Source organism: Perissodus microlepis, chromosome 9, assembly GCF_051167445.1.
Source record: "Perissodus microlepis isolate ML-2025 ecotype Zambia chromosome 9, ASM5116744v1, whole genome shotgun sequence".
Classification (NCBI taxonomy): domain Eukaryota; kingdom Metazoa; phylum Chordata; class Actinopteri; order Cichliformes; family Cichlidae; genus Perissodus; species Perissodus microlepis.
This window is the reverse complement of record NC_140469.1, coordinates 17184809-17210477: the sequence shown is the minus strand read 5'-3', so window position 1 is coordinate 17210477 and position 25669 is coordinate 17184809. Positions and strand designations below refer to the sequence as shown.

The following is a 25669-nucleotide window of genomic DNA, read 5'->3' as shown; positions in this document are numbered from 1 at the left end:
CGGACCTCAATCCAAAAGAGCAGCTCTTTGTGGTGAAACAGAAGATTCCCATCACACAAAGGAAGAGATGCTTCTCCTACACCTTTTAAAAGTTTTTATAGGAACTGACCCACTGATGTGGAAAGGATAATAGAAAGCTGTATGGGGTCATTTATCACCCACTTTTAAGAACTACACTAATGTTTTACAGTGAACTTTGACTAACAGACCTGGAAGAATGATTGCTGCAGAAGCCTCAGGCAGATACTTAAAGCCCAAAGTGATGATGAAAATGGCTCAAACTGCAGATATGAGCTGGTATGTCTACTTTTGCATAAAATTATTAAAATCCAGGTCTGATAAATGCAAACATTAAAAATGTTCCTGCATAACATATGCTGATGTTATACATGTCCCCACTCGGCTTTAGTCTCTAAAATAGATAGGTCGTTTGGGGGTTAATTAGTAATTGTCCTGTTTGTTAAACTGCATTGAAAATGTGGCATTGCAAATGCACACTGGAATAAAAATAAAAATTAAATAAACAGTATTATTCTGAATAAACAGCTGTGTTATGACAGCAACACTGTCTAAAGCCATCAGGGATCTATCGACTAAATAATAATATTCTGCCCCTGTTATTCATCTTTGTTAAGTATTTTGCTCTAAATTACTAATTATAGATGCAAATTAAAACACATACACACAAATTCTTTTCTTTTTAATTGTCAGAAGGTTCAATAAACACTCCATTTTCAAAAATTTAATTTTCTGCCAATTATTTCAGGGTTCAGGCAGTTCTCTGGGTGTATTGGCTGTGCAAAGCATTTCAGAGACAACTACAACAGCTAACCTTTCAAAAACCCAGATTATTTTTCAGTGACCTCAAAAGCCCAGAGAGTAAATTTAACAAAGCTACAGCAACAGCACAAAAACCACCTCACTGGTGTAATGATTCGTGAAGCAGGTGGGGTACTGCTGATTGGACACGAGCACCCTGCAGCCCCATCTTATGCATTTCAAATGACTTTGGCTGCATAGATGTGCAAATTTGTTTAAAAAGTCACTGTCCCAGTGTAGACTGGTGCACTCTTATCTGCTCTACTGATCGCAACGCTGGGCTCATTTCTCTGCTAAGTGTTTAGTGGGGGATGAGTAGCTGAGGCGTGCTTTAGATTTGTGGTGTGGAGATGTGGAGATGTGGACTACAGCCAAGATTTGTGTGGACGCGTTGCCGTCTGACAGGCTTTTCATCAACAACATCGCAACAGTGGACTAATGCCAGAGTTTGGAGTGTACGGACTCCATCGTTCACAGACTCACACACTCCCTTCATCCTGGAGCAATGAGGCGAAGCATTCTGCTCACAGATCATGTGCGCCCAAGACAAGTTTAGGACTGGGGTGAAGGAGATGACATCTGACAGAGGTTCTATTGGCTGAACACTTCTTATCCACGACTGAGCCACCAGGACATCTATCTCTTGATTCAATCAAGACACAAGGAAATTGCCTTCAAACTCAATGCATGTCAGTGTATCTGTCACTGAAGTAGCATCAATCACACGGCTCATTTGTGAGCCAAAAAATCCAGAACTTCCTGAAAAATGTCTTCAATACAAGTTACACAAAAGGTTTGGTTTTAGAAGGGTTATTTTTCGAGGGTCAAGGTTCAATAGAGATTTATCTTGGGGAGAAGGCTGATTTTTGTATTTAGTCGTTTACCTGAAATCTCAGCTGAAGCTGTAGATGTACTAGTATTTTGTGTATCATCTACAGACAGTATAAAACAAATGGATGTAGCTTCTGGATTAGAAAAATGAAATCAGTGCAAAATACCTAAAAACCTGCATTCTATCTGAAGGCCACCAGATGGCGATAGCTGTGGTTGCAAAACAACTTCCAGTCCTATAGAAGAGTTTATCTGATATCTCCGTATATATGTTGTTCCTGCATTATTATAAAAATTTCTTTATTAATTTATACAATATAATAAATATATTATCAAGCTAGGTTAGATGTTAGCCAAATTTATGTCACACATGTTAGTTTGTTAGTGATCATTTTTAGCCATTAGCCAATGAAATGAAGCCCTATAGAAGTCTGTGAAAAAACAGGTTTGTTCCTGATGTTCATAAACACTTTCCTGCTGAGTTTAAGGGTTCACTCATTTTGGGTCATACTGAATAAAAGATTAAGTCTAATAGTATATCGGTGAGAAAATAACAATCATCAACAAATTCATGAAGAGAGTGCTTGCTGAAATGGAATAGGCATGAAGGAATGAATAAAGAAGTGGAAAACTTGAGGAACAAGTACTGGGAAATGGGAACCTAGGATGAAAAAAAAACAGCTTTTTATTTGTTTTCATACCACATAAAAATCATAGTCGGTGGCGGATCTACAGGGGTGGCATGGGGTGGCATTGTCCATAGCAAATAATCTCTTGCCACCCCTAGTGCCACCCTAGTTTTGCATATGGCAATGTTGTTTATTAAAATAAGCTAGCATTAACACTTTGAGCCTAGCTACAATTAACAATGAATACAAATTGTAAAACTGAATATATTACATAGTGTTGCCACCCAATTTGATTTCCGTCCCACCCTATGAACATTTCTCTAGATCCGCTTCTGAACATAGTATTGAGCATCCACACACAAGGACAAGGAGAATATACAAGAGAATATATACAAACTCCATGCATTCCTGCTCCAGAAAATGGTTTATTTCTTTAAATAAAACATGAAAGCTAAGTTGGACAGAGGCTTCTCCCCACTTTTACCCAGCCATACTGTAACAAGAAAAGACTGGATTTTATTTGCTGCTGAGCTCAATCTGATTCTTAAAACTATTTATCCTGAGGCATCAATGTGAGCAGGAGTTGGTGTAGTTATTTCACAAAGCAAACCCTCAAGAGAAATCTTTCTCACCACATTGAGCCTCTGATAGTGTTAGCTCGCTGTTAGCGGCTGTCACTAGCTAGTATATTGAATCAGACAGTGTGTGTGTTTACTGTAGTCATATATGAATGCCTGAAGTCTCTTTAGGTTTAGATTAGGGTGAAAACAGCTTTTTCTCTCATCTGCAGGCACTGCTAGACATCTCTGCGTCTATAGCACATAGTAAACGTTTTATATGATGGCTGCAGTATGCTAATAAAATGACAGGTTCTCTGCAGTGCAGTCATTTTAGAGCATAAAGCACAAATGAGAGTCATCTTGACGTCTTTTAAAAGATATTGTTAGAGTGGACTAGTGACGCTGGTGATGTGTGCAGCATGAAGCAGCTGAGCATCTACATAATCACAAACATGCTCTTTAGGAATATATCTTGGGGGTGGGGTTTAAAAAAATTGTTTTTAGAAAACAAAAATTACAAATAAAGTCTTACTAAATGGTGTGTTTTTTATGATTTCTAAATTATGCCCTGAGAGGATTTCTAAAGGTAAATTTGCAGTGAGTCTGCTTCGTATTGAGCAAGTTTTCTTTTGAAGTTCCTCCCAGTTCTGATGATCCTGTAATACTGGATCATCAGACACTCGAAAAGGCAAGAAGAAAGAAGAGCTTGTGTTAAAGACCAGGAAGGATCTTATTTCTGTCCACAGTCTTCATTCTCCCACTAAAAAATTCACTTTCTGTACTGGTCCTCTGCTTCCTCAAAGACTGCTGTCACTTTCATTTCTCTGTCACCCCCTCGTTCCCACATGCCCTTATTTCTTTTTATACCCCCACTAAACCTGACAAAATAGAGAAACTAAAAGTTTGGTGTCTTTTTCAGCTCACTTTAGCTTAAAGTTGGCACCTTCAGAAAAATAATGGGCAGTGCTTGTGATTCACACCCAGCTGCTGATGATTTCAGGCTGATTCCCGTGTTTGGTCTCCTAGTGTTGCCAAACATGTGACAACGGCTGTGAAAGAGAAAATTATGTGGACATGTGTGTACAGTTTTGTGTTAACATATAGTGCAGAGTGTTTTGTATTAACTCGACTGAATCTGGTGGTTATTTGTAAGGCTATAGCCTGTTTACAGGTTATGTACCAAGTTTTAATTCTTGGAGAGACTTTTTTCATCCAACCTCGTGAAAAGAGAATATTACATTTGTAAATGAGACCATAATAAGGTCTGAGTTTATAAACAAGAGAAAACTATAAACCATGTACAGGGTGGGCCATTTATATGGATACACCGTAATAAAATGGGAATGGTTGGTGATGTTAAAGTCCTGTTTGTGGCACATTAGTATATGTGAGGGGGCAAACTCCTCAAGATGGGTGGTGACCATGGTGGCCATTTAGAAGTCGGCCATCTTAGATACAACTTTTGTTTTTTTAATAGGAAGAGGGCCATGTGACACATCAAACTTATTGGTAATGTCACAAGAAAAACAATGGTGTGCTTGGTTTCAACGTAACTTTATTCTTTCATGAGTTATTTACAAGTTTCTGACCACTTATAAAATGTGTTCAATGTGCTGCCCATTGTGTTGGATTGTCAATGCAACCCTCTTCTCCCACTCTTCACACACTGATAGCAACACCGCAGGAGAAATGCCAGCACAGGCATCCAGTATCCGTAGTTTCAGGTGCTGCACATCTCGTATCTTCACACTATAGACAATTGCCTTCAGATGACCCCAAAGATAAAAGTCTAAGGGGGTCAGATCGGGAGACCTTGGGGACCATTCAACTGGCCCACGATGGCCAATCCACTTTCCAGGAAACTGTTCATCTAGGAATGCTCGGACCTGGCACCCATAATGTGGTGGTGCACCATCCTGCTGGAAAAACTCAGCTTCAGTGCATAAAGAGGGAAACACATCATCATGTAGCAATTTTAAATATCCAGTGGCCTTGAGGTTTCCATTGATGAAGAATGGACCCACTATCGTTGTACCCCATATACCACACCAAACCATCACTTTTGTTGTTCCAACAGTCTTGGAGGGATCCATCCAATGTTGGTTAGTGTCAGACCAATAGTGGCGGTTTTGTTTGTTAACTTCACCATTCACCTAAAAGTTTGCCTCATCACTGAACAAAATCTTCTGCGTGAACTGAGGGTCCTGTTCCAATTTTTGTTTTGCCCATTCTGCAAATTCTGTGCGCCGATCTGGGTCATCCTCGTTGAGATGTTGCAGTAGCTGGAGTTTGTAAGGGTGCCATTTGTGAGTAACTAATATCCGCCCAAGGGATGTTCGACTAATGCCACTCTCCAGTGACATGCGGCGAGTGCTACGCTGTGGGCTCTTGCTGAATGAAGCTTGGACAGCCACTGATGTTTCTTCATTAGTGACAGTTTTCTTGCGTCCACATTTTGGCAAATCCAACACTGAACCAGTTTCACGAAACTTAGCAAGCAGTTTGCTAACTGTAGCATGGGAGATGGGTGGTCTCGTAGGGTGTCTTGCACTGAAATCTGCTGCAATGACCCGGTTACTGCGTTCACCAGATATCAACACAATTTCGATCCGCTCCTCACGTGTTAACCTCTTCGACATGTCAATGGCTGTAAACAAAGAGAAACTTGTAAATAACTCATGAAAGAATAAAGTTACGTTGAAACCAAGCACACCATTGTTTTTCTTGTGACATTACCAATAAGTTTGATGTGTCACATGGCCCTCTTCCTATTGAAAAAACAAAAGTTGTATCCAAGATGGCCACCATGGTCACCACCCACCTTGAGGAGTTTGCCCCCTCACATATACTAATGTGTCACAAACAGGACTTTAATATCACCAACCATTCCCATTGTATTACGGTGTATCCATATAAATGGCCCACCCAGTAGAATGTGAAACATAGGTTGATTTTAGTGAGCAAACAAACTCATTGCTATCCACCCAAAACACTAAGTGTGAAAATGTGACCTACAAACCAATGAGAGATGTTTTTTTATCTATACAGTTTTGCAGACATGTGACATTAACTTGTGGAAGAGACAGGCCTGTCTACAAACAGTGTCCAGCTACTCTCAGATCTGTAGAGAAACTGTGAAAAGTCCAACACAAAGTTGAAAAAGTAGACTCAGAGTAAAAGGTGTATTTTTTGAAAATTGTTGGCTGCAGGTCTGAAGCCCAACTGTCACTTTGAAGGTGAATTTTCTCCATTTCTAGTTCAACCAGTTTCTTGTACAACCACTCGGCTAGTAGTTAGCGAGTATTTAAAGACCAACACGAAAACGTTTGGTTACTAGCCTAACCTCAGTTCTGTGAAAGCTGAGTCAAGTGTCTCATTATGGGAAGTGCCCTCTGGAGGCAGCCTGCTAGCAACCAAAGTAATCAGATCAAGTTTTGGTGCAGCACCTTCTTTGCAACCAGTTTCGCCCCGTGAGAGCCAACAACCTCCAGGAACCACTGCCAACCAGTTGATAAATACACATTTTTCCATAAAAAACTATAAAAAACCCAAAAGCCATAAATTTCACACCCAAGCCTCAACTCTCATGGCCCAGTACCGGGCTGTGGCCTGGGGATTGGGGACCGCTGACCTAGAGGAACTGCAGGTCTTGTTACTTGTCCAATGAGTTCAGTTTTCAATCCCAGACGTTTCTGCTTGGCTAAATCCGGAAACCACAAAACACATTCCCTGAAAACAAAACCTAAACACAACATAATTGCAAGAACCACCACAACACATAAAGTTGAACCCGTCCAGTGAGTTCAGTGCAGAACTCTGCATACCCACTAAAATCATATTAATTATGAAGCAGGCAGAACGACCAGGAAAGAGTATAAAAAAAGAAAAGTACTTGTACTATAGATAAAGTTAAATTCATTATTCAGTTTATGTAAGGCCATTGTTTGCATCTATGGTATTAGCCCTGAAATGTAGGCACTAAAAGCAAAGTGAGGATCCTTTTAAAGATAAACCAATGAATAGTTTTTTTTAGCAGTTAACTTTGTATAAAGTACAACAAAGGCAACAGAAACATAAAACCTGTCAAATCAATATGTAGTGTGAGCTCTTGTAGCCCCCTCACTTGCATAGTTTTTCAAGGTGGTTGGCAGGTAGCATCATTCTTCGGTTGATTTAGGCAGTCTCAGTGTTTTCTGTTTCTTCACGTAATCCCACACCGACTCTATGATGTAGAGATCAGTGTTTTACAGGTGTCATACCAGATGTTCCAGGACTCTTTGTTGTTAAATTAATAAATAAAATAAATATCGCTGCATGTTTAAAGTTGTTGCTGCAGAGCTGCAGGGGTGTCTGACAGGTATTTGATGATGGATAGAAATCTGAAACACTCAAAGTGCTTACATTTTATTTTTTGCTGCATACGACGGCAGGGTGATCACATAAATTTGCTCTTTTTACATAACACAAGAGAAACATTTGGAATCAAATGTAACTTGGGTTGAAGGTGCATTTTAAAATTAATACTCCTCATCCCTCATTATGTAAGACGGTTGCAAATTAATGCATATCTAGAAATACTGTGTCTCCTTGGAGAAGAACACTTGAGGTACACCACTTCAGGCAAGCTCCTGCTCTATGAAAAGGGAAGAGTGGCAGTAAGTGACAGGTAACTTGGAGTATTAACGTTTTAGCGTCAATAACCCTTATTTCCTTAATACAGCACTTCTTCCTTCCAGTGCTGTAAATAGAAATTTTGCACATTGAGACTTTCCTCCCTTCATTTTCCCATACAAACAAATTACACTCATCAGTAAAGGTCAAGTCTTTCATGGCCTTGTCTTCCCATCTCCTCCTAGTAAACCTTTCCTTTGGCTCCTGTGACTGCTTTAATGAAACACAGAAACATAGAGAATCATCACCCGGCCTCCTGAAGCACTCTGTGTGATTTGGTTAAATAAACACTCACAGCAGAAACTGCATGCAGAAGGTCTGAGCTGCGATCAAGCAGATCCCCGGATAGTAACAACTGCCACATCAATAATGCAGACATGTCATTACTCTCAACAAATTTAAAGCTGCCAAGAAATAAAAAATGCCTTTTACCCTCCTGTCCTAGGTGTATTGTTTTTCGCCTTTGATTCATATGCGCGTCATAAAAAAATCATATTTTAATATCGCCGGAAAAAAATTCCACCCATTTTTCTTATTGTGAATTTCTTTTTTGCTGACTCAGAGAAAATAGTTTTGGGTTGCTTTTTAAAAAAAAACAAAAAAAAACAAACACTTTTCCAAAGAAATATGACTTTGTGCCGACCCAGCAAACCTCTCCAGTCAACGTGACGACTGTATATTCCACAGCACCTGTGGATGTGTGCGAGCACAGGCAAACTAAAGGATTGACGACCAAATTAAATGTGCATGTTGGGGGCAAAAAAATGTAACTCACCCATTAATTTATCTTTCTAAAATAGAGATTAACTGTCATTCATTATGATATATTAAATAATCTCAGTATTTTCTGCTAGATTCAGGTGGAACTTGTGTATTCTGTCCCCCTATTTTTAAGGGGGCTATAAAAAGCCAGGTCAGGAAAATCTTCACGTTTTTCTGTGTTTTATCCTCAGTTACATTGACACAAAGGCATCTGCTGTGATGCTTACTCCTCCGATGAAGTCTCACAAATGTCAGTACTGATAAATGATCAGAATTATAATATTTCTGACTGTCTGGGTCAAAACTGAATCGAATTGAATCAGGACCTTGTGAATCAGAATCGAATTGATTATAGAAATCAGTGACGATACCCAGTCCTAATCTGGGGTTTACAGCAATAGAAATACACTTATTTGTGTCTTGGTAGTAGGAATGGTGCCAAAACAATTCCTGTGGACAAGAAAATACAGAAGATTTATACAGTGTAAAAATCCTAATAATGAAGCGTGACATGCAGTCAGGCCTGCAAAGTATTGCAGTATCAGCCAAACAGTACAATGCTGCATGTGTGGTAATAAGCTGAACATAAACCATTTTCAGATACAAGCAGACAGAAAACAGATTCCACACTTCTCCAAAACGAGAGTTAGTCTTTCTTTTGTATCACATCCCATTAAATTTACACAAGGCATCAGGACAGACAGTCATGAGGTGACTAAAGCAATAAGTCTGGAGCAATAATGTGTTATGACCTTCTTTCAATGCTTCAGCCTAACACTTATACATTATGATGTGCAGAGTTGTAGCCCTGATAAAATATTCACTCGGGGCAGGAGACAGCAGGAGAAGGTCCTGGTTAATTTAGAACATGCTGGCTGATGACTTGTGTGTAAACTAATCCTGAAATACCTCAGGGAGCAGGTAAAGAATTTGGCTCCCTGTTTGATGAGCAATCCCTTATAGCAATATAGGGGTGAGGAGCAGGGCTGCTCCTTGCTCCTGGTCAAGGGTTACCATGGGGACGGAGAAGAGGGTTAAAAGCGACGATGAAGGTGCGTCTGTCTCGGTTCACGGTGTCCTGATTGTTTTTGATTGAGGGAAATGAAGGAAAACCGAGAAGATAAGCTGCCACTGTGGTGATACTGTGCCTGTGTCCATTTCAACAATAAGCCTGGTCACTTTTTCTTATTCTTTAAAAAAAACAAAACATAAAAAACAATATTGAATTTGTCATAATAATAGATGTTTGTTTGCTAAATCTCATATTTAGCTCATAAAGCTCCACTGCTATGTGCTGTCATGTTTCTTTTTAAACAAGTGTTCTTCAGTATCATAATAGCATTGACTTATATTAACCTTTAGATAGTAACTCTTGTACTTGTTTCACACATCACATCCTAATGACTCTGGGGTCATAGACTGTAGATAAAGATGGGAGACACTGTGACGTCACGTGTTTGTTAATGAAAACCCTTTGTGAAGCCTAAGGCCACAACACTACAGGCTTACAGTCTAATGACAATCACATGCAGCTAGCTATGGAGCAACACTAACAGTGATTATAATTTACAAAATGAACTTCACTTTCAAAACTAGAGGCTGAGCCCATAAACTCAGCCACAAAGTGTTTACTGAGTCCTGGATGTATAGACCTCTATCCGGTGTTGCTTTGTTTTTATTTGGGGGGCTGGCCATTAAAGGAACATAGTTTTGATGGACTTCTGCTTTGCCTTCACTTTTCAGACCGAGAGGCCTGTGTTTTATACATCTATATCATTTCAAATCATAGATGGTATGGAGCAGTTGGACATAGTGAACGTGGCATCAACAACATTTGTTGTTTACTTCCAGTCTGAAGCCTTCATTTTAGCTTAATGGCTGAAAATGAACATATTTTCACCCAAAGCTAGCTAAACTTGGTTGGCAAATTGCATCCATAGACTATATGGGTGCAGTTGTTATTCAAAGAATGCCATATATTATACATTACTTTTTTTAAAGCGTTATTTAATTATTCTCTGGTGAAAGTAATTTGTTACTCTACTGGCATAATTACTAGTTAACAATACAAACCTAAGGCAAAGTAGGGGCAGCCACCTGCTGCAACCAGTTGGAGATAAGGAGAGGATGACCGAGCAACAGTCTACAGTCTCAATCCCTGTTCTAATCAGAAACACGAATATGATCTATTCTTTAGTGTTTAAGTTTGAATACAAAGCTGAAAACACAAAGCAAAATTGAAAATCATCTTAAAGAGACGATTTCTCCTGTTATTGGCAGAAACATGACTCCATAAGACCAGGCTCTGGCTGCTGGGCTGGGGTCAGCATATACTTATCTGTCTTTTTGCTAGCTTTGTACTAGCATGCTGTCTGTGCAGATGTTTGCATGAACCCCATTCACCTCATCCCTGCACACGTGCAGTAAGAAAAAGGGCATGTTTGCTGTTTTAGTTCCATCCTGCCATCATGATGAAGAACTTGCATATCACAAGTAACATCATAACTGTAACTGTAATGTGATTACTGAATTTGGTTAGCTGTATTATTTGTCTGATACTTGCATTTGAAATGCTCCAAAAGGCACCAACACCACAAACATGACTGAGAGGTCTAGAGCCAAGGTTAGCGACTCCAATTATCTGAGGTCAGAGCTAGCCAATTGTCTCAGGAGCTAGCTGTCAGCTGGAGACCACAAAATGCACAACATTAAGGATGAACACAATATAAATGTTTACAGAGCTCACTCATTTATTAGCCATGAAGGATATAAGTAGCTACAGAGACTAAAACCTTTTTATTGTGCAAGGCTCTAAACTTAGCTCTGCTGTAAATCTAGATATTTTAACATGAAAATCATGGGCACTGACTCACTTTTCAAGCCAGCCTCTAGAGGCCATTCAAGCAGCAGTTTTCAACTCTTCTACACTGGTCTAATTTTTCAGCCCAAGAGGCTGTCGCTTAATGACTATCTGTTGACTTTGGACAGTAAGCATTAATCAATAATTAATCAGTAAGAATGTGCCGGACATGGATTCATTTAACCTTATTTCTAAAAATGCTCAGAAGAGAAAACAGAGTCTAACGCTGTTACAGCAAAGTTGTGCTATTAGCCTGTGGAGCTAGGCTTTGTTTTCTGTAATGAGAATTCATACCACCCACTGCAACAGTGTGGTTTAGTAACATGTTTAAACAGAGAGATTACTGGAGCTCTTTGGCAAAAGATCATTAAGCTACATCAGGTTTTGGACAGTGAGTCAGACAATACAGGCTTGTTGTTTTAAGAATTAATAAAGAAAATAGAGAAAATCACCAGCCTTCTCCTTGAATAACGAACTGGAGCTCTGAACAAATCGAGATAACGGGCTCCTGGGCACTGAAATGTAGGCCACACCCCCTCTCTTTACACAGAAGCTAAGCAGAAAAAAAAATGTCTTTTTGTAATCATTCTGAATCCCCTTGTGCCTATTTTGCATCTCTCTGTAGTCATTTTGTGTCTCTTTGTAGTTGCGTTATCGGTCTCTTTGTAGTCATTTTGCATCCCTTTGAAAGTTGCTTGACTTTCCTACAGGAAACATTCAGAGCTTTTTAACTGGTTCAGGTGGCTCCTGGGCATGTGGCCAGTGGGCTTTTTCAGTAATCCACCCATGGCTCAGACAACCAAAGCTCTTTTTTCAAACCAAAGATTTAAGCTCCCATTTCATTGCGGACACTGGTTTATATAAGCGACAAATGCAGTCACTGTCTTCCTTCTGAAAAGACTCTAACAACACAATCCCCCACACATAAACCCCTCTGCTGGCCATCATTTCAACCACAATAACACCCCCCACACCTCACGCCGCTGGCTTTATGAGACTTTGTCATAAAGCCATGTTGTTTCGCAAGAGCAGCTGAGCTCACTCCTTTTTCTTCTTTTTTTTAACGTTGCGCTGTCATGACAGCAGCTAACAATCCAGCTGCCGTGTGAAGTGTGAGATAAATGCTCTGCTCACGCTGCAGCCTTGTCCAGAAGAGCGGAGAGGAAGAAAGATACTTGTAGCGATCAAGCCTGAATGGTTCTCTCCATCTGTGTAATTGGTTGAAATGAGCTATGAGGACCACCTGCTGACTGTCATTCAGAGCTCTTTTACATGGAAACTGTGCCCAGTGTCAGAGAAAGAGGCACACAGGGAACGTTACCATCAGCCCTGCTCTGTAAAATTCCTCGGAGGAAATTAACTCCTGTGCATTACGAGATCGATTATATTGTGGTCGGATTATCTTGGCTCTTACTTTATGTAACTAAATATCCACAGCGAATGTTTAAACTGCATTCGACTGAGATAACGGCTATTTAGATAAGTGCAAATTTAAAATTAAAGCGATTGTTATGTTGTTCAGCTTCTTTGCAGCATAGCCAGTTTAAAACAGCACCAGTCAACATTTAAGATAAGCTGTAATAAATTTACATAAATTGTAATAACTTTTCCCACATGACCCCAGAGACCTGCTGGGGATGTATGGATGTAAAAGTTCACTGATGATCGCTGGTGCTCATCCATGCAGAGACAAAATCAGAATCATACAGCGGATCCTGTAGTTAATAACAAGCCACTGCAACTTAATTACCAACTTTAATACACATCTTTACTGCTTCTATAGGAATTAAGAGGGTCAGTAGCAGCCAGGTGTTAATAATTGAGATCATTTTCTTAACTGATCATCAGCAAGTGTGAGCGCCTCTATAAAAGGAGAAGTCTTGGCAGTTTGCTGATCTGGAGTATTCAGAACACTGTTTGGGGAAAAAAAACCCGGGCACCTTGCAGACTCAATCATTAACTCCTCTGCATATCAAAATAATACAGTGTGAGGCTGTCGGTCAGACATCTAAACTGTGGCTGAAAGTGGGTCATAGAACAGGACAATGATCCCAAACACAGCACGAATCTACAACAGAATGGCCTAAAAATAAAAGAATAAAAAGTGCTGCGGTCCATACCTCAACGTGACTGAAATGCTGTGGTGAGAAATGAACAAAGCTGTGTGTAAATAAAAGCCTGCAAACCTCAATGAACTGAAGCAACGTTGTAAAAAGCAAAAGAAAAAAAAGAAAAGAAAAAAAAGAGCCGGCCAAAATTCCTCCACAAAGATGCGGGAAACTGATAAAGTCAAACAGAAAACAATTCAAGTTATTACTGCTAACGGTGCTATTACTCATTTCTTATGCATATTCTGAAGGACAGAGTGCAGCCTTGTGTGAACCCGTGTTAATGTAAATGATATTAAACATGCTCCAAATTCACAAACCGTTCCCACTTTTACACCTTCATTTTCTCCTCTTAACACATTCAAGCTGTTATGTTTAAACTCGACTGCTACGCTCCTATTTATATTCCTATTTATTGTGCTGCATCTTATCATTACTGCAATCACTTATGTTCCACTTCTGGAGGTCACAAGCTTAATAAGTAAACCAGGGCAAGAAAATGAAAGATCGGCTGGGGTCTGGATTCATTAAAGGAAAATTCACTCAACAATCAACGGTAACAGCCTCAATAGAGCTCAATTAGTGCAGATGAAATCTTGGGTCTGTAATTAGTGCGTATTAACCAAGGGTTGATTTGTTGCACGGGAGAAAAAAAAAATGCACATTACATAAGTAAACTGATGTTTTGTTAGCTTCCTTCTACTTCTACTGTGATTGTTTGAATACAAGATATCAATATCTATACAGCAGTTTTCCAGGGAAATGAGGGCAACAGCCATTTAATTCATTTCCTATTTTTACCAACTAACCAGGGGAATTGACTTTACAACCTTCTCTTCAATAGTTTGTCTGCTGCCATCCCATTAAGCCTCAAAATAAACCTAGGCTGAAGGTCATTGCTTGTTTTAGCCTTCACCCATCTTTTCATCTTTTTTCAGCCCCTTTTATGTCTTTGGGCCTTTAGCATTTATGCCCACCAACTGACGACAGCAAATCCTTCGGCCCACTCGTTCATAACACTGGATCCAGTTAAGGTAATCCACAATGTAAATAAAATCCTCATTACTGTTACATAAATCTGTCACAGTCTCCTCTCTGCAAGTCTGCCCCTCCAACAGACGTGTGCATGGTCTGGCAGTCAATTACATCCCTTCGCCCTCACAAAAAAAGAAGAAAAAAAAGCCCCCTCCACCATGGCAGGGGAGGCAGCAGAGCCCCCTATCTTTATCTGATCTTTATCCTCTCTCAGCAGCACGGATGGGGGGAGCTGTCAGTCTAAAACTCCAGCTAGCCAGAGCTCGCCGGAGTCCTCTTTAATGCAAAGCATCATCTCAACATAGACGCTGGTTAGGCAGTGAGGTTGAAAACGACAAGAAGTCAATCTACGCACGTTTGAGAGGAGGTATCCAACTGCAACATTATAAATATTCATGAAGCACGTAAACAAATGGAAAATGTTTGATTAGGACTGATCAGTAAGGTATGAAATGACAAAAACAAAGCCTTCCTGGAATCATATTTTACACATGACCTGTTCACATAACAGGAGAAACGGTGGCATTTATTAATGTCTCCCCGCTAACAATTGATCACACTCGTTTGGTTCTCCCTCTGGTCTGTGCTTCTATGTCACTGAGTTCAGAGGACATTAGTCATCTGCCGACCTACAATCAGACCACATTAAGGTTTCAGTCGTCATCAATAGTCAACCACCATCCATCCTCACTATATGTTTTATGCAGGTTCCTTCTGACCTCATATTAAGCGCCTTTTGTTCCCTCAGCCGCTGAACCCTGACGCAGTCTCCTCTGCTCAGATCAATAGACTAGGACACAAACCCAAGGCACAAACATCAAAAAGTTTTCTGTGTGCGCCTTTCTCCTTTTATCTTCTTCTTTAAAGAGATGGCAGCATATGGAGTGTGTCATTCTCAAGGACAGTTCAGTTCATCGTGTGACCGGACTTGGCAGAACAAGATAGTACTTATGATTGCCTCTGGCCATGTCACTCCACTGAAGAAGATCTCTCCCCCTTAGTCCCTCAGCTCATTCCCTCTCGCATCTATTGGCTTCCATCCATCTTACTCTTTTCTCTCTGTCTGCAGGCCTCCATGCCCAAGTACTAGTTTCTTGACTACATCCAGTTTATCGGTGGCCAACGCTTCTCTTAAGGCCCCGAAGAAGCCGTGATAGTGGGCTGTGTTGTGGATCATGAGTAGAACTCCGGCCAGCAGCTCATTGGTCACCAGCAGGTGGTGCAGGTACGCCCTCTGGTGGTTCTTACAGCAGTAACAGCCACACCCCTCCACCAGCGGCCTAAAGTCGTCCTGATACCTGGGCAGAAGTTCAAACACAGTTTGAGTTTAAGTAGAATTCATGAACAGGCATTATAAATGTAAATTAGGTCTTCAGCAAACACATGAAAGAAAAGAACTTGCAAACACTGCTACTTAGAAAACCCACTGGGGTATTACAATAGCTGCTACGAACCTTTTCTCTTTGAGGTTCATCTCAAAGGGTGTCATCTGTGTTTGATCATGACGATTAAGATCGCCATTCTGCTGGCTCTCCCCTGCTGTCACCTTCTCTTCGTTCAACTCCAACACTGCCAAAACATGCATGGATCGTATAAATCCCAGCACAGATCCCTGGCCAAATGGCATGTCCCATTGGAGTATGACAGCAATAATCAAACAGGTATCACCGCAGCTAACACTTATACATCCTCTTTTTTCCCCCACTATTTGAATATAACATCCACAGTCACTGTTGGAAATGGCATTGGCTCCAATTGTGGCTGCAGCATGAGTGATTGAAGTCATTAATGCAAAGGGGGGTGGGGGTGTAGGATAAATACACAGCTGACTCAAACATTAAGATGCAATTTTTTTACAATATTGGCCATCCAGATGCATAATATTACCTATACTGACATTATCAACAATAGCAAAGTGAGAAGCAGAACTAACAGACAAACTGAGGCATTAATGTGTGTAGCTGCTAATAAACAACAAACACCCAACATACAGCAGAGTAACAGAGGCAGAGCTAGAGCTAACTGAGACAGCCTTTACCAAATCATAAAACAAAACCTTCATTGGCAACCTGCACAATCTACAGTACTCAGTCTTCCACGGACCCGGACTTTCTTGTATTTTTTTAAATGGTCTTTAGCAATAGTTCTCGAGGCGTTCTGAGGGTCTTTTAGGGTTTTTCTTTGGGCATTAGTGAAGTGATTCCCAAAGACCTATTAACTCAACCTCAAATCTCAGTATGCTGTGTGGTGTCTCCTTCAAAAATTGCCTCATCAGAAATGTCTCAGTGGCAGAGTGGCTATCAAGAAGCCATCATTAAGGAAGGGAAACATGGAGAAGAGACAGAGGTATGCCAAATTACACAAGAGTTAGACTGAAAATCAGTGAGCACAGGACTTATGGAGTGATGAATCAAAATTTGTCATCCATATATATGTATGGAGGAGCTCGGGAGACAATATTGAGTGTCTACATTCATCTTTGAAACACGTTTCAGGCTCTGTCAAGGTTTACGGCTCTATTTCAACCATTGCTGTTGGGGCTCTTGTCAAAATTGCTGGAAAAATGAAAGCTGAAAAGTACCATCAGCTTTAAATCTGCCATGGAATACCGTCTGGAAAACGTAGATAGGAAAACTCACACTGCAATACTATCAGTTGTGCTCTTTATACTTTATTTCCACCCGTTCAGTTTATTTCACGTCTCAATAATTTTTTCCACCCATTTCATATTTTCCAAACAAAACATAAAAAATGAGGGGCGGCTCATGACTTCCGCACAGTAGTGTAGTTTCATAGGCTTTGAATGGTAACTCTTGTTGAAGAAGAGCAGTTTTTAATAAGAGGGCTGTTGTTTAAAGGAGGACCAGATCTCTAGCCAGAAACAGACAAAAGATACCAGGAAGACTGGAGGGTTTGCTGGAGAAGAAGAAGAAAAAAAGTGATCCATAGCAATGTCTGTTATTAAAGATAGAGATTAAACGGTAAGAGAAGAGCATAATGGGTTTAGTGGAACCCAAAAGAGGTGATGCAGAGAGCAACAAAGTGCATAAACAAAGCAGAAAACGGAAATTATCATGGTGTCTGTGTGGAGCTTAAAAGGGGAGGTGATAAGCTTCAGAATAAAACTGGATGGAATGAAGCTTGACCAAAGCTAATAAAACATCAAGAAGCGAGAAGTAACTTTCACTGGAGATTAAATTTTGCACAAAGAAAAAAAGCAGCAACAACACAAACTGGATCTAAGAAGAAAGAGACTGGAGTTCGAAGGCTATCTTTGTCACAGGCCCTTCATAAAACCATAAGAGAGGAAACGCAGAACTGCATCTCACACTTGATGTTTAGCAAATTAAAGGCTGTGTGTAAAACACATCTAAAATGTGTACTATCATCTATTTGAACTAATGAGCCAGGTCAATGAGTTCATCTTTACAAACATTTAAATTTATATGATCTGAAGTTAGTTTAAGCACTATAAGTCAGAGGCAGCAGTGATGTCATTACCGCCAATCCGATAAGCTGCGCTAGTTAGCTTTTACAAGGAACAGCTTAGAGCCAAACAAATTTAGCTGCAATTAGCAGACACACAAGCTGTGCAAGCTGTTTTTACCTTAAATTACACATTTCTATGGCGTGATCGTTTTCATACGCTAAAATCTCCTTAGCTTTGTCTCAGATAAGCAGTTACCCTGCCTTAAAGTGGCAGAAATAGCAGTCAGGACACATAAAAAGATTGGAGGGGCTTCTAAAAATAGAGAAAGAAACCGTGTCACAGATGAATACTTTAAGAGGGTGACAAGGGAGGAACGGGTGAATTAGCATATGCTCTGACACGTCTAAAAGAACCTTAACTGGGAAGTGAGGGTGTTGACATACCTCTCACGGGGCTGTGTAATTGGCTGAATGGTGAATTAGAATTTCTCTAAGGGTCCGACACCTTCACTGAACTCCATTATGCTCCATGTGCAGAATCGATTAATGCTGTCTGGCACTGCATAGCGCCAGATCCCAAACTCCCCTCTGTCAGATGAGTTTAATACAACTTCTTAGTAGCGTACAAGGAGGGCCAAGGCTCCTGTAGATTTTCACTGAGGATAGCAATCAAGATGGCTGTAACTCTGCTCTCAGTTTGATACCATTTCACCCACCATGAACTGCATTTCTGCTTGTAAGTGATTTTGTGCTTCTACAATACACACAAACACAAACAAAAGCATAAGTTACAAGCCATCATACGCACATCAGATGTCAATCATCACAAGTAACACTTAATTTCTATTCATTACGTGAAAACCATCTGCAGCAGCCGTCAGCCTCGTTTCTCACCAAATTAAAACTAGATAACGGCATCGCTGTGAGATGAAAGCCCTTCGTCCGTTTGTTTAAGAACCAGGAACATTAACTCCATCCTTTTTTAACTCACCATCAAAGGCTCCTCCTATGGAAATTAACAAATCTGCTAGAGCATATTTAATCATCACTTCTGTTTTATCAGTTAACTCAGACTCGGTGCCATTTAACACATCAAAGTAGCGTCTGTTCCCCTTTCTAAAGAATTAACACTAATACTTTTTCATACATGAAATCCACTATATTTATATCCTTTTAATCTTTTCACACTGCTCTGGTCATACCTCTTTAATCCACTATTCTGTTTATCACTCGTGTGTATTCAGGGTTCATTATAATCTGAATATCCAAACAAATTACACAGTAACAGGTCAGTTTCCTCGAGGCACACACTCCAAGCTGCCAGATTCGAAGATGCCTAATTTTAGCCTTCTCCGCTCATTTCCTTTTTGCAGTTTGAATATGAAATTAAATCTCTGCGCTCTCTGATTCAAATGCTGCATATCAGAATGACTACTTCGGTTGCTTGCTAATAAGCTCCAGAAAGAATCATTTTCAGGAAAAATGTGGGAGCTGCAGAGTATGAAACAATGCATTTATAATAAAGTTTGATGTCCATTAAATGCTGGAATACAAGTGAAAGGCAAAACTATGGAATTATTAACAATAAAATAAGATGTTTTATTCATGGAGTTCGGTCCTGAGGGGCTACATGCATGAAACATAAAGAGCTTATAGATTTATATGTGTGCACAAAAACTACCAATGAAGTGAACTTTCTTTTCACTTCAGTTTACTTTTACTGGCTGTAATGACACAACTTCAGCTGATAAATGTGAGGAGGTCTAAAAGTGCTAACTACGTCTCAGCACAGCTCTTCGCCACACCTGCAGGGGGCGCTCTACCTGCGCGCTCTGGGTCCGTGGAAATGTCAAAGCCGAAGGAGAGAGCGCAGCCTCGCTCCGTCGCCAGGAAGGGGAAAAAACTCTCAAACAGGTCCACGCCGGCCTCGACGCACGCCAGCACCTCATCAGGTCGTCCCACACCGTGCAGGAGTCTGAGAGTCACACGCACACACAAACGCGCACAAAGACACCAAAAATCAATAAGCTGAATACTCAATAAATTAAACATTGATGCAAAATGTCAACAACATATTACTGGCAGACAAAAGCCTTTCACAAACACCAGCAGCACGCTTCTTCTCTGGAGTGTTGGTTGGCTCGTTGGTGCCTTCCCCATTTCCCGGGCTCCTCCTGACTCTCTGCCTCCAGGCATCAAGGTCAAGGCGAATTTAGCATTCGATAATGACTCCTCTCCACTTTCTGGTAGGAAGCTGCTTCTCTAACAGCCTGAAAAACCAGCGGGGACGCTGCCCTATGGTGTTCCAGATGAGCCTGTTAACAAGCCAACTTAGGGAAGCTCCTGATCACAGACCTCTCATTTCTGATTACAGTAGCTCTCTGTGTAGCTCCATTCTTTAAGCCACGAGCAGAGCTCCTCCATCGCCTCCTAGAGAGGTGGGCTCATGTGACATGATCTCCAGAGAGTAAACTCCTAAAGGATGACTCAGTGTGGAGGAACACCCCCCCGAAGTCTCTAAAGGGACTGTAGTCTGCCATGTTTTAAGCTGCATAGAAGGATGTGTCTGAGACAAATGATTATTTGTCCAAACTGATCTAAATTAATTATCCAACAGGACAAAACGTACATTGTATTTAGGAGCAAATCTTCAACCGAGGTAACAATAAACTCCTTATCAAAATAGCTGCTAATGAGTTTTTAACCTTTTCCCCTTTAATTAAATTCATGATGTATCTAATAAAGTGGCAGTGACTGTGTATCATGCTCTTAGAATTGTAAAAGGAAATGCGGACGTGGATTTTCCAACCTAAAAAATACTTTTCTACTTTTTCCTTTTTGAATGTGCACATTTTGTCTTATAAAAGTGACTCAAAAAACTGTCTCAGCAAAGAAGAAATGTAATAAAGAGCAGCGCAACGGATGAAAATTAAATGACACCAGCACTTTAAGGTCGAGCTGAGATAATGAGCGCTTGAAGATTGCGGAGGGGGTGGGGGCGAGGCATAGCTGCTGGGTTTTCACTTATAATTAATCAAGCAGGACAATTAATTGATTTTGCAGAATACATCAAATGCGGCTTCTCAGCCTCTGAATTATAACGTCTTTACACATTAATTGCTACATTTATCAGAAATGAATGAGCAGCTAATCGATCTGTCAGTTAAATAAGACTTAATGTGTTCCACTGTGACAAAAACGTGGATTGCCTCTTCAATACATTCACAAATAAAATCAGTACAGTCGGTTGTTGTTGTCCATTTCCACTCTTCTATTTAGTTTTATCATGGCTGAACAAACAGGTAAATTAATAGATGAAAGAAATGAGGGAAAAAATTCATGAGAACAATTTTTTTTTCGAAAAAATGAACAGAAAGTTCAAAATATCTGTTGCCATGACGTCTGAATATATCCTCCTGAACTGGAACAGCTGGAAACGGACATTTTAACATTTTTATTTTCTGATGTTTTAACCAAATAGTTAATTGAGTAATCTGCACATTAAACTGTTGCCAGTGGAAATCCTAAATTAAATATGTGACCGAGTAAACATGACTATTCCGTGGTAATGGGCATTTTTAAGCCTTTAGCAGAGTGCATTTTTCAGTAGTAATGAAAACAATTATTGATGCTGAAAATAATGACTAGTTGTTGCCCTGCAGTGAGATTCTGTGTAGACACAAAGCTTCAAAAGTCAGATCTCCAACTGCTAGATAAATGCACAGCGTGGAAGAAATTGTCCTGGTGGCACAAAATGAAAAACAGCAGCAGAGAGGGCTCGTTTGTTTAGCCCCACTATTGCTCTTTCTGTTTGGTCCTGCCTGACTGCGTTCGGTGAATGCTTTCCAATTCAATGATGGGAAAAACTGTTTGAGCTGTAATCAATTCACAAAGGTCACGTAGCCACGAGAAGGCAAACCTGGGTTTGTCCTCAGGCAGCTCCTTGATCATAGCAGTGATGAGCTGGGTCCTCAGAGTTTGGTCCATGGAGCCCGTCTGGAGGCCGTCCAGGCAGAATCCTGCCACGGGCCTCTTGGCGGTCTCTCTGGCAGAGCGTACTCTCTCTTCCAGGATGTCGCCTCCTTCCACCACACCAAACACCTCCACTCCCTCCAATTCCTAGAAATGACAGACAGCGAGGGGACTAGAAACTGCCAAAACACTCCAAAATGACAAAAGAAAGAAGGAGCTAAGAGATCAAAATCTAGATTTTCATGGGCACGCACGGTCCTTGACAAGATTTGCAGCTGCAAAAATAAATAAATTAAAGGCTTTAATCTTGCCAGAGCCCATCTGCAAGTTTGTACATTCAAGGCATGAATTTGACTGCAAGTCACGAGGAGCTAAGACAGTCCCCGTAGCACCCATGTCATGAATTACCTGCAGGATGCTGTCAGTCCTCTCTGCTTAATGTGACTCCAAAGTCTCAGTTTATTGTCTCAAGGAACATTTGGTTTGCGTTCAGGTGAGGAAACAGCTTATAAATTTACAAGCAATTAGCAAAGACTTACAGAACATATATAAGCATAGAAAAAAACCCCACTAATATGTCCTAGGGCTAGAGGAGAACATTGCTTTTTTTTTTAATCTATTATCCACTGAGGCGTAAAAGAGCAAAGATGTCATATGCACGAGTCACGACAGTTCCCCCGCACCTCTTCATATTAATCCTTTTTACTCAGTCCACCCTCTCATGGAATGAGCCACTCTTTGACTGCAATCAAAAGAAAGCAAAGCAGACTATTCTATTAGTCATGCTTGATGCTGCACCATCACTCACCTGCTGATAGTGTAGATACCCACTGATAATGAATTCATCCTAATCTCACTGAGCTTCCAGCTGTAGTACAGATGCACAGCAGCCCCTGTCACAACTGCACTAACGTCAATCTTTGTCTTGTGTGTCTGTGCGATGCATGACTCACTCGCAGATGCAAGCGTGCTCAGCTGCTGCTAAAGTGTGTGTTCACTGTGTACCTTTGATTTTTGGTGCACCAGCAAACACTCGTCCAAATGAGCGAGAGTCCGATCCACCGACTTTCTGACCCGTTTGCGAGAAGCGCTGTTCTGCCAGGTCTCTCCGTCGCACATGCTCTGGTACCAGTCTGGCTGTACGGTCTTCTGAAGAGCCATGAACTTGGCCACCGTTAGTTCTATCCGCCCACCGCTGCCCCACACTGACACCGTCTAATAACAAAGCAAAAATACATGAGAAACCCATTTCACCTGTGATCGCACCCAGCAGTAAAGTCACCAGGGCCTTTAGTTTACCACAGCATGAGCAATGTCACCTTGTTGGTGGTGTAACCCGTCGGGCTGGGCGTGGCAGGGTCGTGAAGGGAGCAGTAGAGCACAGTATCATGAAGACCTGAAACCAGACGTAACCGCATCACTCACAGAGAACACAGCAGCAAAGGGGTTAAGAGGGTCGAGCGTGAAGCCAGGTGACAGAGCGAGGCACTTCGACTCTGCATGTTAATGTGACGACTGAGAGAGGAATGAGCTGTGTCCTTATCAGCAAACCCAGCCGCTGCAGAGGATCAGAAGGTGAGAAAACAAAACTGTCTAATAGCAGCAAAGGCTATTCAATCACTGCTTCTCCCTTCAGGGGCTTCAGAGGCAGAGGCAGTAGTAATCAATGATAGTTTATTCCAAGCGATGATACCGTGGTTACATGTCTAATTTTCTTAAAGTGGCTGCCTGAGGCTGGGTGAAGCCCAGGCCATGTCCACAGCAACACATTTTTGCTTTAAAATCTACAGCTTCTTCATTTACACTTACCCATCACACCACTCTGGCATTTTAGCTTCCCTAAACGGGAGACTAAATCATTTTCAATGTATTAAAATAAAAATGCAGTTGCCATTTTTTAAAGGTTTATATGGTTGGTAAGCATGGCACATTCACCAAAATGCTGCACGTTTGTTTTCATTACTGTACTTCTAGAGGAGCTCAGACTTAATTTATCCACACATGTCTAAATGAATGTGTTTATTATCAAGGGGGAAGCGTTACCCCCCCCCCCCAATTTCTCTAGCCACACCCATACTCAATCGAGAAATCACTTAAATAGGACCTGTATGAGAAAGTGGAGTAAAGCAAAAAAATCCTCAAAATCATCCCACGATCCAAGAAAACTCAGGAACAAATAAAAAACAAATTTTAACTGCAATCTATCAGTCTGCAAAAGGTTATCAAGCCATTTCTAAAGCTGTTGGACTCCAGCAAACCACAGTGCGAGATATTATCATGCTGAAAACATGGAACAGTGGTGAACCTTCCCAGAAGTGGCCGGCTGACGAAAATTAACTCAAGAGTGCAGCGACGACCCATCCAATATGTCACAAATATCCCTGAACAACTTGCAAAGAACTGAAGGCCTCACTTGTCTCAGTTAGGGTCAGTGTTCATGACTCCACCATAAGAAAGAAACTGGGCAAAAATGGCCTTCATGGCAGAGTTCCAAGACAAAAACCACTGCTGAGCAAAAGGAACATAAAAGCTCATCTCAGTGTTGACAAAAAACAACTTGATGATAAACAAGACTTTTTGTAAAATACTCTGTGGCGTGACGAGACAAAAGTTGAACTTTTTGGAAGGTGTGTGTCCCATTAAATCTGAGGTAAAAGTAAAACAGCATTTCAGAAAAGAAAGATCATACCAACAGTAAAATATGGTGGTGGTAGTGTGATGGTCTGGGGCTGCTTTGCTGCCTCAGGACCTGGAAGACTTGCTGTGGTAAATAGAAAGAGGAATTCTGCTGCCTACCAAAACATCCTGAAGGAGAATGTCTGGATATCTGTTCATGACCTCAAGCTAACCTCTCTTCTCTATATGGATTTATTTTTCTTTTGTTAACGTGTAATATGCCACTCTGGAGCTGCTCCAATCACAAATCTACTACTCTACACCCACCTGTGGATCAGTAGTCTCCTGTATGGTTAAATATGTGACTCGTCAGATGTGCTAAATTAATTTATCGTGCCATAAATCTAATAACAAACAACAATAATAATAGTGATAAATGGAAAAAGTCTGAATATCAGCTCCAATAATCAGAACGGCAGATAATCAGTCAACCCCTCTGCAACACTTCATAATATCCATTTAGGTAAAAAAAAAAAAAAAAAAGAAAAAGAAATGATGATAGATTACCTATTAATCAATACTGAATACATATGAATACATTGGATAAGCTCTGGGTGTCATCATAATTTAAGCGTAATCAATGCTGCCTTGCTTGAACTCCTGTCATCCTCTTCTTCTTCTGCTCTCATTACTCTCTGTAAGATAAACATGCTGAAAGGAAAGAGAGAAAGAGGAAATTATGAAAAATGTAAATTTTTACCTGCGAATTTTCTGAATCCATCCTTAAACTCCTCCAGCACCTCCTGGTGCTCAGCTCTAGAAGGAGAATGGTTGAGATGTGGTTTAGATTTGAAAAATAAAAGGAGATCACTGTGCGTGCTTTGGCGTTTCCATAATGGGACAGCTTACATGTGGGACAAAGTGATCTGAGTGACAGAGGGGAGGCTCATCAGCGTGTGCAGTGTGTCCTGAGTGAGGTGGGGAACGGTGCCAAAGTGTGTGTACAGCAGACACCCCGGGATCTCCAGTGAATGCTGCCCCGTCCTGCCCAGTCCCTTCAGGACACCCAGCCGACTTCTTCCCTGAACCACGCGGGACAGCTCCAGTTGCATCCTGCTCCCAGCCATAGCAAAAACTCCAGTCGAAGCGCTAAAAGGACTCCCTCCAACAGCTGAAATAGTACGAGTGTTACTGGTTTTGACTTAGCCACGTAGCTAGCTAGCCTTCCCACTCACGTGTATTTGGAATATTTACCGCTCTAAGTCCGACACTTGGATAAAACCTACACACTCACAGGGATGCTTGTTTACGTGAGAAACGCTGAAAATCAAACAGCTCACCAACAAAACCTCATGGGCTGACAGGAACTACAAGTCG

The 25669-nt window shown here is 40.9% G+C and overlaps 1 protein-coding gene across 2 annotated transcripts; it reads right to left on the bottom strand.

Annotated features, from left to right (window-relative positions):
• Window positions 1-7230: 7230 nt before the first annotated feature.
• qtrt2 (queuine tRNA-ribosyltransferase accessory subunit 2) lies at window positions 7231-25666 on the bottom strand. 2 transcript variants are annotated; one of them, XM_084939338.1, is made up of 8 exons: window positions 25202-25666; window positions 25053-25108; window positions 22996-23072; window positions 22682-22891; window positions 21624-21823; window positions 19510-19679; window positions 15730-15844; window positions 7231-15573 (listed from the first exon to the last, which is right to left on the bottom strand). In XM_084939338.1, exons 1-8 carry the CDS (start codon window positions 25417-25419, stop codon window positions 15321-15323), a joined length of 1299 nt encoding a protein of 432 aa, XP_084795464.1. In that variant the 5' UTR covers window positions 25420-25666; the 3' UTR covers window positions 7231-15320. The 2 variants fall into 2 exon arrangements, with proteins under 2 accessions (XP_084795464.1, XP_084795465.1); XM_084939339.1 differs by having other exon boundaries at window positions 19528-19679; window positions 25202-25665.
• Between the last annotated feature and the right edge of the window lie 3 nt (window positions 25667-25669).